General features: G+C 45.0%; 1 protein-coding gene across 1 annotated transcript; it reads left to right on the plus strand.

The window, feature by feature from the left end:
- Window positions 1-4,594: 4,594 nt before the first annotated feature.
- LOC118081487 (C-type lectin lectoxin-Phi1-like) lies at window positions 4,595-10,965 on the plus strand. Its single transcript, XM_088661180.1, has 6 exons — window positions 4,595-5,334; window positions 6,726-6,839; window positions 7,287-7,412; window positions 9,033-9,205; window positions 9,609-9,718; window positions 10,776-10,965. The coding sequence occupies exons 1-6, from the start codon at window positions 5,232-5,234 to the stop codon at window positions 10,963-10,965; spliced, it is 816 nt and encodes a 271-aa protein (XP_088517306.1). The 5' UTR covers window positions 4,595-5,231.
- The last annotated feature ends 1,734 nt before the right edge of the window (window positions 10,966-12,699 follow it).

Here is a 12,699-nt window from a genome sequence, read left to right on the forward strand (position 1 = left end):
TTTTTAAAATGCTTTTTAAAGAATTTTTAATGTTTTTATCTTCTTTGGGGTGGTAGGTGGGAGGGATTTTTAGTTGGGTGTGGGAATCTGTTAAATTTTAGTGTATTTGTAATTTTTATTGTTTTTGGTTTTATTGTTTTATTGTGTTTGGGATGGTAGGTGGGAGGGATTTTTAGTTGGGTGTGGGAATCTGTTAAATTTTAGTGTATTTGTAATTTTTATTGTTTTTGGTTTTATTGTTTTATTGTCTTTTTGTGTTCTTCTTTTGTTGAGTTCTTGCTGTTTTTTACAGAGGTTTTATTTTGTTTTTAAGGGGAGGGGTCAGGGCTGCCCGGGAGGGGATCCCAGCAAGCAAAATGGCTGGGGCAGATTCCACAGGGGTGTGTGCACTGGAACAACCGATCTCAGTGGTCACGGGTAGGAGGAGGAGTTACGCTAAGACCAGACCATGTCATTACCGAGGAGGCAGACTTAGTCGTTGTCTGAGGACTATCCCTGCCTCCAGGTCTGGTCCTGACCGGACGGATATTGGAATCAGCAAGGGATACCCACATGACCTGAAGGTGCTGCTGTGCAATGCCAGGTCGATGATGAATAAGACCACCGCCATTCACGACCTGATTGTGGATGGAGGATTTGACCTGGCATGTGTGACAGAGACCTGGTTGGAGGAAGCCGATGGGCCCGTTCTTGGCGCTGCTTGCCCACCAGGTTTCTCTTATGCACAGCAACCCAGGCCATCTGGGCGGGGAGGGGGGGTTGCAGTGATTTTTAGGAAGTCATTAGTTTGCACCAGGCGTCCTATTGGGAAGACCCAGTTCTCTGAGTGCATGTTCTGGAAGTTGGGCAATAGAGGCAGTACAGGATTCCTTTTGGTGTACCGACCTCCCCGCTGCACCAAGGATTCCCTGCCCGAGCTGCTTCAGGTCGTGTCGGATGTGCTCCTGGAGACACCTAGCTTGGTTGTCTTAGGGGATTTTAACATCCATGCCGACACGACCTTACAAGGAGCCGCTCGGGACTTCGTGGAAAGCATGGCCACCATGGGGCTGTCCCTGAATAAGTCTGGCCCAACTCATAGCCGCGGACATGCCTTGGACTTGGTGTTTACCTCTATGGATGTTGGTGATCTGACATTAAGTAAAAGCGAAACAAAAGAAGTGCCATGGTCAGATCACTTTCTGGTGCAACTGGACTTCTCCGCAACCCTTTCCCTCTGCAGGGAGGTGGGACCGATTCGGATGGTCCGCCCCCGCTACTTAATGGATCCAATTGGCTTCCAAAGAGTGGTAGGGGATGTTTTATCCCATGTCGATGGCCTTTCAGCTGATTCCCTGGTGGCCCGCTGGAATGCGGAGTTAACCAGCGCTATTGACTGTCTGGCTCCGAAGCGCCCTCTCAGATTGCATGGAGCCCGGACAGCCCCGTGGTTTTCCCCGGCGCTGAGGGCAATGAAACAGTCATTGAGACGGCTAGAGCGCCGGTGGCGGAAAACTCATTTTGAATCAGACCGGACACGGGCTAGAGCTCAACTTCGAGCCTACCAAGTGGCAATGGCGACGGCGAAGAGGACCTTCTTCACCGTCTCCATCGCATCTGCAGAAAACAGCAGCAGGAGACTCTTCCAGGTGGTTCGCAATTTAGCGGAACCACCTGCTCCATCCGGGCCCAGTACGGGCCACATGATCTCCTGCAATGATTTTGCAAAGTTTTTTGCAGATAAAGTCGCTCAGATTCGGGAAGAGGTAGACTCCACCGTGGGAGCAGGGCCGGGGCGGGGGAGTGCTAGAGTCCTGTCTAGTCAAGTTTTGTGGGATCAATTTCAATCTGTTACCTCCGAGGATGTGGACAGGCTGCTTAGACGAATGAAACCAACCACCTGTCTCCTTGATCCTTGCCCATCCTGGCTTATAAAAGCTAGCCAGGAAGGGCTGGGCGATGGGCTTCGCGGGTTGGTAAATGCTTCTCTCCATGAGGGAGCCTTCCCAGACCCGCTGAAAGAGGCGGTTATTAAACCGCTTCTTAAAAAACCATCTTTAGATCCGGCCAATACGGCCAACTATCGCCCAGTCTCAAATCTTCCATTCTTGGGCAAGGTGATTGAGCGAGTGGTTGCGGAACAACTCCAGGCACGCCTGGAAGAAGCGGACCATTTGGATCCCTTCCAGTCAGGATTCAGGCCTCATCATGGGACTGAAACTGCCTTGGTCGCACTGGTCGATGATCTCCGGCGGGCTAGGGACAAAGGTAAGAGCTGTTTCCTTGTTCTGCTGGATCTCTCAGCGGCTTTTGACACCATCGACCATAACATCCTTCTGGACCGTCTAGAGGGCTTGGGAGCTGGGGGCACTGTCATGCAGTGGTTCCGCTCCTTCCTCCTGGGCCGTGTTCAGAAAGTGGTGGGGGGGGATGAGTGTTCAGACCCCTGGGCGCTCACTTGTGGGGTGCCTCAGGGTTCTGTCCTCTCCCCCATGCTTTTTAACATCTATATGCAGCCACTGGGAGAGATCATCAGGGGGTTTGGGCTGGGTGTCCATCAGTATGCTGATGATACCCAGCTCTACCTCTCTTTTAAATCGGAACCAGTGAAGGCGGTGAAGGTCCTGTGTGAGTGCTTGGAGGCGGTTGGAGGATGGATGGCGGCTAACAGATTGAGATTGAATCCTGACAAGACAGAAGTACTGTTTGTGGGGGACAGGAGGCGGGCGGGTGTGGAGGACTCCCTGGTCCTGAATGGGGTAACTGTGCCCCTGAAAGACCAGGTGCGCAGCCTGGGAGTCATTTTAGACTCACAGCTGTCCATGGAGGCACAGGTCAACTCCGTGTCCAGGGCAGCTGTTTATCAGCTCCATCTGGTACGCAGGCTGAGTCCCTACCTGCCCACTGACTGTCTCTCCAGAGTGGTGCATGCTCTAGTTATCTCTCGCTTGGACTACTGCAATGCGCTCTACGTGGGGCTACCTTTGAAGGTGACCCGGAAACTACAACTAATCCAGAATGCGGCAGCTAGACTGGTGACTGGGAGCGGCCGCCGAGATCACATAACACCGGTCCTAAAAGACCTACATTGGCTCCCAGTACGTTTCCGAGCACAATTCAAAGTGTTGGTGTTGACCTTTAAAGCCCTAAACGGCCTCGGTCCGGTATACCTGAAGGAGCGTCTCCACCCCCATCGTTCTGCCCGGACACTGAGGTCCAGCTCCGAGGGCCTTCTGGCGGTTCCCTCATTACGAGAAGCCAAGTTACAGGGAACCAGGCAGAGGGCCTTCTCGGTAGTGGCACCCACCCTGTGGAATGCCCTCCCACTAGAGGTCAAAGAGAACAATTACCAGACCTTTAGAAGGCATCTCAAGGCAGCCCTGTTTAGGGAAGCTTTTAATGTTTGATGGATTTCTGTATTTTAGAATTTCTGTTTTTTTTGGAAGCCGCCCAGAGTGGCTGGGGGAACCCGGCCAGATGGGCGGGGTATAAATAATAAATTATTATTATTATTATTATTTGTTTTTATTATAAATATGTAAGTGAATTTATTTGTTTTTTGTCATAGTGGAAAAAAACTTCAAAGTGGTTTACAAAAAGAATAAAACAATAAAATTTATTGGTAATAACAATTAAAACAACAATTTAAAACATTCAAAAAACTAAAACCAGCAATAAACAAAAAAACACAACAAACAGCATTCTAGATATCTAGGTAGACTTCGCTAAACAATGTTTTAGCAGGTGCTGAAAAGAGTACAGTGAAGGTGCCTGCCTGGTATCAATAGGAAGGGAGTTCCAAAGTATAGGTGCTACCACACTAAAATATCATTTTTACAAATGCAGAATGGGTATTATGTGGCACCTGTAATGGTGCCAGTTCCTCAGTTTGAAGTGGTCAAGTGGACATATATGGGGTAAGGTGATTTTGCAGGTAAACTAGGCCCAAATTGTTAAATACTTTGTATACTAATAGTAACACATTGAAACTGGCCTGGTAGCAAATCAGCAACCAGGGCAGATCCCTGAGTACAGGTGTTGTATGCTGACAAAGTCTCACCCCTGGCCTGGCAGCAACTTTGCACTAACTGCAGCTTCTGGATCAAGTGACTAGGGAAGCCCCACATAGTCCATTGCCTTGAGGAAATGTGGCAACACTTTCCCAGTCTAGGAATGGTTGCAGCTGTTGAACCAGCCACAGTTGGTAAAAGGCACTTCTCGCCACTGAGGCTGCCTGAGCCTCCAGTGATAGAGCTGCCTCCAGAAGCACCCCAGAAGTAGTGTCTTGCATCATAACTCATTTTGGATAAAAACCATCAAATTGATGCTTCTTAAAAGTGGGAGAAGTTACAGTTGACTCAATGATTCTATTACTCTATACTGTACTTACAATTCCAAGAGAGGACTCTTGTATATGCTACTTGATCACTCTCAGATGTAGGACTAATTCCTTCCCCTCCCTATGCAGTTCATTAGAAAATTATTAAATAAGATTACAAGTTATGGAACGTAACCAATAACCACTTTTATGCATTCTTGCTAAAGCCTACATAGAATTGCAGACTTCTACCAGTCTTAACAGTTTTTGCTCATTGTCTTTTGATCTACTGATCAGGGTGCATATGATGGCTTTTATTCACCACCAAAAGCTGTAAACTTATCTTGGAACAAATTGAGCTTTTCCTGTAATCAGATGCTTGCAGATGCTGAGTAGGTAGGAGGTACAACTCATGATACAAATGACTTGATGGTGATCATAACAACTAAATTGTAAACGACTTCCATCGAATAAGAGCCACCTCTGAGGAGGTGTTTGGCTTGTGGAAACAGGAACTTAAGTGCGAAATACATCCATATAGCTTTAGGAGACCATACAACTTTTCTCCCAGCAGAGAAGTGACTGTGACAGCAGGGACACATTCTGAACCAAAGTAAGGCATGTTACATTTTGTTAAGTGCTAAGTAGTTGCAGAACTGCAATGCTTAAAAGTGTCCACACCATCTTTGCAAGGGAGGTGCACGAGGAGGAAAAAAACAGAACAACAAATTGTGCTTTCCCTTGGCTTTTACCAAGTAAACAAGAAGACTCCCCTACCCCAAGCAGTGAGGTGGTGCTAGGGGTGGGCATTTAGGGGCCTGACTCATTTGTGGCTTACTAGATAGAAGAGAAGCTGATAGTGACAGAAAGGAAGCACAAGTGGCTGTGTTGCATCTGCCCCAAGAACTCTGACTTGGAGCAGCCTTAACCTACCATGGATGACGGCTATCAGAATGAAGAATACTACAATGACAATGTGTCAGAGAGAATATCCCACACTGACGAAGTGCACTCGGAGTTAGAACCTACAAAAGCAGGTAACGGAGAAGGAGAAGAAATTCTCAAAGGGTTGCTCTGTTTCTGTAATAAAGTGTTATGTTCACACAACAGAAGCAAAATAAAGGAAGTGTCCTTAGCTACGGAAGGTGTCTTATTCCCAAGTGAAATTTGTAACTACTCACTATGCCGTGTAGCCACAGTTCTCCAAGAGCAATAAAATGTCTTGCTGCAGAACTCAGATGTTTTTGTGGAAACATTGTAAGAAACAGTCACATTTTTCACTACAGTTTAGTTAATGTCAGGTGCTTTTTGCTAACGTTTGGCTTGCTGTATAAACTTTCTTAAAATGGATATCTGCTAAAAAGTGTCAGCTCTTGAAACATTTTTCTCAATTTTTAGAGATGTGTTCCAAAGGGCTCAATTTTCAAGAGTGAGGGTTGAATGGTGGGGCCCCTGTTCCACAGTGGGCAAAGGTTAGAAGCAACGTCTGAAGTAGTAGGGAGACTACTAGTCTGCAGCCATCAAATTGACTGGAAAAGGAGCAGTTTAGTATATCTGGAATCTCTTGGTACCTCCAAAAAGTAAATCAATACATTAAACTGAATTTTGGGAGAAATATTTGCCAAAGTGAAGAGGCTGACCTGAAACATTGGTCAGGACTAGTGATGGGGGTGGGGAAATCATATTACTACAGTAGTTTATTCACGTTCTCCAAGGCTTATGTCTCACTATCCCCCAAAGACATTTCACTCAAAGCAGGAGGGTCCAGAAGGTAGCCCTAGTATTGCCTATACAGTGGTACCTCGGTTTATGAACTCAATTGGTTCCGGAAGTCTGTTCATAAACTGAAGCGTTCATAAACTGAAGCGAACTTTCTCATTGAAAGTAATGGAAAGTGAATTAATCCGTTCCAGACGGTCCGCGGAGTAAGCGTTCATAAACTGAAGCAAACTTTCCCATTGAAAGTAATGGAAAGTGGATTAATCCGTTCCAGACGGGTCCGCGGAGTACTTAAACTGAAGCGTTCATAAACTGAAGCATGGGTGTAATTGGTTCCGGAAGTCTGTTCATAAACTGAAGCGTTCATAAACTGAAGCAAACTTTCCCATTGAAAGTAATGGAAAATTAATTAATCCGTTCCAGATGGGTCCGCGGCGTTCATAAACCGAAAATTCATAAACCGAGGTGTTCATAAACCGAGGTTCCACTGTACTAATACGCTCTTAATAAAATGCAATACATAAATGTTATAAATGTAGGAAAGAAGCCACCAAAAGAGCCATATTCCCATTGGTTTGTGTTAGTTTCTTACCTGTGCACTGTAGAAAGAGAGGGCTGGATGTGCACCCATCCAGGGTGCAGCAAGACCCTTCCATCCAGAAAGTCACAAAGCAGACAGTCTCTTAGAAGTGCTTTCTCCTCTCTGTAGACTCAATGATTTTGGACCAGGGATATGAGAATGCTGAGCCGGAATATGAGTACATCGGGTTTTCTGGCATACGGATGAGAAGGCTACCGGACAACAGAGGGAAAGCAGAGCCAGGTGAAAGGTTCAATGCACTTGACAAATGATATTATGAACTTTTCCAATGTGCTTGGAAAACTCTGGGAATATGCTTGTGCAATATATGAAACTGTCAGGGACTGGGCAGAGGAGGAATGGTGGAGACCACCTCACTAGCCTGACCCTTCCAGAGAAGAAGAGGACTGTTTAGAATTACAACAGGGATTTGAGGGAGGTCACAGCTCAGAGACTGTGGGGAACCTAAAGCCTGGGGGCCAAATGCTGCCCAGACCTCAGGACACTCCTGGAGTCATGCTTCCTCCCCAGGCCACAGTCCTTGCTTTTTAGCATCCTTGATTGCTTTTCCTGGCTGGAATTTGTCCTTGAACTGTGCTAATGCCTCTTGCTTGCCTGCAAGATTTTTAGTTTCTGAAATTTTCTGACACTCCTACAGCTTCTAGGTGGCTTACTCTTCTTTATTTGCAGCACCGTATACATTTGAGGATGACAAGTGGGGACCTTTTGTCAGGAAACCCATCAGCATCTTCTCACTTCTGCTGCTCTGCTGCCTTATCATGGTGAAAGCCGCTTTTGTGATGACATCTGTTAGATGTAAGTCCATATCTGGAGAAGGTTAAACATTTTTTTTGTTATTACTTCTCTGAAGCTTAAAGCATGATGCACGTAGAGTCTACTCAACTCAGGACATCCAGACGTAGAACATCCATAGCAGATGACTCTCCAGCCTCTAATTAAAGACCTACAACAGGGGAGAGTCCACTACTGTCCTTCGAAGCTGGTTCCACTGCCAAACCACTCTTACCATCCAGAATGTTTTCCTGTTGTTCAGCCGAAATCTTTCCTCCTGTAACTTAAGCTCACTAGATCTGGTCCTGCTTGCTGAGGCAGCAGAAAATAAGCTTCTATGTGACAGCCCTTCAGGTGTTGGAAGAGTGCCACATTTCCCCCACCAACCCCCCCCCCCCAATTAACCAAACCAAACCAGGATGAATATGCCCAGTTCTTAGTTTACACCTTTATTTATCTTCATTAGCCAGTGGTCCTCCACTGAACCCATTTTATTGTCTCTATATCCTTCTTGGACATGGTTATCCAGATGAGGTCTGACTAGTGCAGAATAAAGTGGGATTATGAATTCCCATGACTTGGAAACTATAGGCCTGTTAATGAGGCCAAATATTGCCTTAGCCTCCCCACCCCTTCTTCTTCTTGCAGCTGCATCACACTGTTGATATACATCAGTTTTAAATCATTGCTGATTAGCTGGTACTTACTGCAACTCACTTCACAATATATGACAAAATCAGAAACCCTGTCTGGAGGGTTGTAAGAAACCCCAGAACAGTGTGCAGGGGGGAGGAGAGGGGAGATTTTTCTACCTGGTAAGCTGAAATACTTGCACTGATGGAACAATAAAGGTAAAGGTAAAGGGACCCCTGACCATTAGGTCCAGTCATGACCGACTCTGGGGTTGCGCGCTCATCTCACATTATTGACCGGGGGAGCCGGTGTACAGCTTCCAGGTCATGTGGCCAGCATGACAAAGCCGCTTCTGGTGAACCAGAGCAGCACACGGAAATGCCGTTTACCTTCCCGCTGTAGCGGTCCCTATTTATCTACTTGCACTTTGACGTGCTTTCAAACTGCTAGGTTGGCAGGAGCTGGGACCAAGCAACGGGAGCTCACCCCGTCACAGGGATTCGAACTGCTGACCTTCTGATCAGCAAGCCCTAGGCTCTGTGGTTTAACCCACAGTGCCACCTGCGTCCCAATAGAGATGCTTAATTCCACCCCATGTCTGTAACTCTATGGCATGATCCTTCAAAGCACACTGCGTGCTAAGTGAGACCAGGCATTGGAATGAAGTGAATACTGTACAAATATTACAATGTCTTTCTTGATTTTTCCTTTATTATGGTGAAAGTTGTGAGGAAGTGGCACACCATCTTAAGGTCAGTAGGGTATGTGGGTTGAATGGGAAACCTAAATACCCCTTTTGGATTTCCAAAAGGTGGCAGGTCCCCATGTCTCTGCTGTCACACTATTGTGTTATTAACTATCATATGATTAAAAACTCCTAGATATTGTATCATTTGCTGAATGTTCATGTAGTGTCTGACACCAGTCATAGAAATATCGGATGAATGACCAGTGGAACATTTTGGGTGCACTTGCTGTGGGATATATTGTTTAAGGCTCCATATCCTCCAGGCTTTTCAGTGTGTCCAGATGAATGGGTAGCATTTCGGGAGAAATGCTATTACTTCCCCATAAAACCAGGAAGTTGGGGTGAGGTCAGAAGCTTCTGTCGACGCCTGGGTGCAGATCTGATGATAATTGACAACAAAACAGAACAGGCGAGTCTCTCCTGTCCTGACTCTCTCGTCTAAGATGTGGAGATTCGGAGACTGTTGCATAGGACATCCTCTCCTTGCTAGGTAGAAATTACTGCAAGCAGGCAAACAACAGATGGCAAAGAACTGCCTTCCCATAAAATCCAGACTTAAGTAGAGACAGAAGAGAAATTTGATTGAGTTCACATTCAAAGGTGAACCTACCCTAATTCACAATTTCTGAAACAATATGTGAACCAAAGTGCTGTCATCTTTTAAGATTTGCATTTCTCTGGATTTTGCAATGCAATCCTTGTAATGTGTACAAAACTATATACCAGGGTAAACAGTGCACATAAATGAACATATTACTGGAAAGAACATGCAAAAGTGCTTGGCAAAAATATTGGGCAGCAGGTAAGGAGTAATTTGATTCTGTTTTCATTTTGTCTAGGACTTTCTGATTTATAAAATGGATTCCACAAAGAAACTGTGGATTGGCTTGCGTTATGCAGAGGGTGTACCAGGGTGGCAATGGGTGGATGGTACAGAGTTGACCTTCGAGTGAGTAGAATTCCTCAATGCATCATCCTTTATCTTTACACATTGAGACTGAGGCTCAGAAAGCTTTAAGAATTTCAGCAGTAAAAATTTGGAAGTGTGTTTCCAATAATATGGACAGGAAACAACACATTCACATCAAACCTTTAAAGCACTCTTATTCTTTATCAGTCATGGCTTCACCCAGAGAATCCTGGGAGTTGTGTATTAAGTTTCTCCTAACAGCTCTCAGCACCCATAGCAAAGAAATAAATGTAGGGTGTTGATGTGACCATTGTGTATATATGGTCCGTATGGAGGTGGGTGTTACATGGAGTGCCAGCTTGGCCAAAAGCCTCCCATGTTAATTCTCCTTCTTCCATCAGATGTGGAGGGATAAAAACGGGGCTGGGCCAGTATCCCTGTGCTGTATGTGGTGCTTTGATCAACTGATTGTCAGGGTTTTAGTGTGTCCCACAATGGGTCATATGATGTCATTGTGATGCCAGGTGATTGATAGGCATCCAGCCCTACCCACCTGTCACATTTGGCCTGTGGGTGGAGGAGATAAGGATTCAACCCACTAGTTATATCCTATTCCTCAGCCCTGGTCTTTAATCCAAACAGCGGGTACTTGTATTTATTAGATTTTATAGGTGGTAGATAAAAGCATGAAGGGCATAGCAGGAAACTTGGATGGAGAAGGAAGAATATAGATCCTGCTGCCACCAGAGTCATTGAAGTACACGGTACTTCAATATAAATGACAAGTAAGAAAGACTATGTTTGATCTGGGATTGGCTCTGTGAAAGCAGCACCATCCTCTTTGGTCAATGTGCTGGTCTCTTCTTCACATGCACCACAATCTTAGCCATCTTTATTTAAAAGTCAGTACCACTGTGTTTAAGGGAGATTTCCTCCCAGGCAAAGTGTTCCTAGGATTGCAGCCACTTGCAGTTGATCCTGCTGCTCAGAATCTGCAGAAAATTTGAGGCCAGTAGCTGTTTCTTCCCCAACTTCATGCTCTGCTCCCTTTCATCCCCCTGCTGGTATGTGACTCGTGCTGTTTTATGTTTTTCAGAAACTGGGAGATGCCAGATAACATTCAACTTACCGACAAATATAATTATAAAACCCATTGTGTTGTTACATCAGATGAAGCCTCAAAGGGCAAGTGGAACAACATTCCCTGTGATAAGCTCCATCAGTCTGTCTGTGAAAGGGACAAGGAGGTGACCTGCGTTCTGCAGTCTCCACTTTCACCACACTGAAATCATTTGCTTTATTTTTATTCCATAGAAACAATTTTTTTAAAAAGATAATTGTACAAAGAAAATACAGAAGAAAAGCAAAAGCAGCTTGTAGCAAGGACATACATCAGTCAAACAGATGTGTCACTGCTGTGAAAACATGTGCTCTATTCCTAACAGTATTTCATGGTTTGTTTTCATTGTATTAAAAATCAACAACTACAAGGCAAGACAACCAACCAAGTATTCCCCAAAGCTTGGGTTAAAAGGTGCGTCTTGTTGGAATCCTAGAAACCAATTCAAACACTAATTAGACTCAGGCATGTTGTTTATATGAGGCTGGTTATCCCACAAACCGCCTCTCAAGCAAATGTAACAATTGCATGCACAATTAACGACCCACTCAGAGTCCCATCTTGACTTGAAGGTTTTCAGAAGTGTCTCTTGGAAGTGGCTTAGTCTGAATATCAGCTGTCATTGCATTGGTTTGACAATACACCAATTCAATATGTCTGTCTTGTATTACCTAATGCACATGGTAGTATTTTACCCTAATGTGTTTAGTTCTTGCATGAAGCTTTTCTTTGTGATAATTTCAAACAGCTTTAACTGTGCTCCATCAACTGAATAGGTTTCTACATACAGGTTTCTGCTATGCATGGCTCCCAGCTCAACAAAATATACACGTGAGTAAATTTTCCTAGCTAGGAGATTTACACACCCTGCATGTCTTTGTTAACACAAAGACTGCATGATCCTTTTGTAATGAAACCACATTCTTTTCCTTTTAAATTGTTTGGAACCATTTTTCTTCTTTATTTTTACTTCCAATGGATGGAGAATTGTTTACTGTAACTTCTGAAACTCTGTAAGTGAAATCTTTATTTATTTACAAAACAAGGTGTCTGTGATTTATTCTAGCCTAAGTATTTTTGTGGTTTAAAGGGGGATGAAGGCATATGCAGAATCTAACTAAGTTTTAATGTGCTTGGTAGCAATCGGCCTATCTCTGCGAGGAGAGAGGAAGAATCTATTCCCCAAGCTTCTCTTTCCAACATCACATGTTAGTATGCCTTTTAAATATAAGCAGATGGTGCCGTGCACACATCTAAAAGGTAGGGATTCTGATAGTCCAGAGGTCACCACAGAGAAGGCTCTGTTGCATACCACTGTCCCACAGATTTCTGAGGGTGTCAGAATTGTTTCCTTTGTCAATCACAACCCTCAAGTTATTTTGCATCAAGGAAAGAGGCCATTCAGGTATTTAGGATTTCATATTTGGCCACCTCATGAGAAGAGAAGAATCCTTGGAAAAGACCCTGATGTTGGGAAAGATTGAGGGCACTAGGAGAAGGGGACGACAGAGGACGAGATGGTTGGACAGTGTTGTCGAAGCTACGAACATGAGTTTGACCAAACTGCGGGAGGCAGTGCAAGACAGGAGTGCCTGGCGTGCTATGGTCCATGGGGTCACGAAGAGTCGGACACAACTAAACAACAACAACAATATCCGGGGTCAGGACCTACCTTGAATTGGGCCCAGAAACAAACAGGCAACCAGAACAGTTCTCTCAAGACTAGTGTAATAAGAATTCTGTCAGCTGTACCTGTCAGTATTCTGGCTGCTGTGCTCTGCACCTTCTGAGTAGCATTTGGGGGAAGCCCCATGTACTAGTCCAGGCATCCCCAAACTTCGGCCCTCCAGATGTTTTGGACTACAATTCCCATCTTCCCTGACCACTGGTCCTGTTAGCT

The sequence above is a fragment of the Zootoca vivipara genome, chromosome 2 (assembly GCF_965207765.1).
Source record: "Zootoca vivipara chromosome 2, rZooViv2.hap1.1, whole genome shotgun sequence".
NCBI lineage: Eukaryota > Metazoa > Chordata > Lepidosauria > Squamata > Lacertidae > Zootoca > Zootoca vivipara.

What these genes read in the sequence shown, in the direction of transcription:
- LOC118081487 (XM_088661180.1), top strand. Translation starts at nt 5,232, where the DNA reads ATGGATGACGGCTATCAGAATGAAGAATACTACAATGACAATGTGTCA. An exon ending in GTTAGAACCTACAAAAGCAG is followed by an intron (nt 5,335 to 6,725) that starts GTAACGGAGAAG and finishes TCCTCTCTGTAG; the next exon opens with ACTCAATGATTTTGGACCAG. An exon ending in GGTACAGAGTTGACCTTCGA is followed by an intron (nt 9,719 to 10,775) that starts GTGAGTAGAATT and finishes TATGTTTTTCAG; the next exon opens with AAACTGGGAGATGCCAGATA.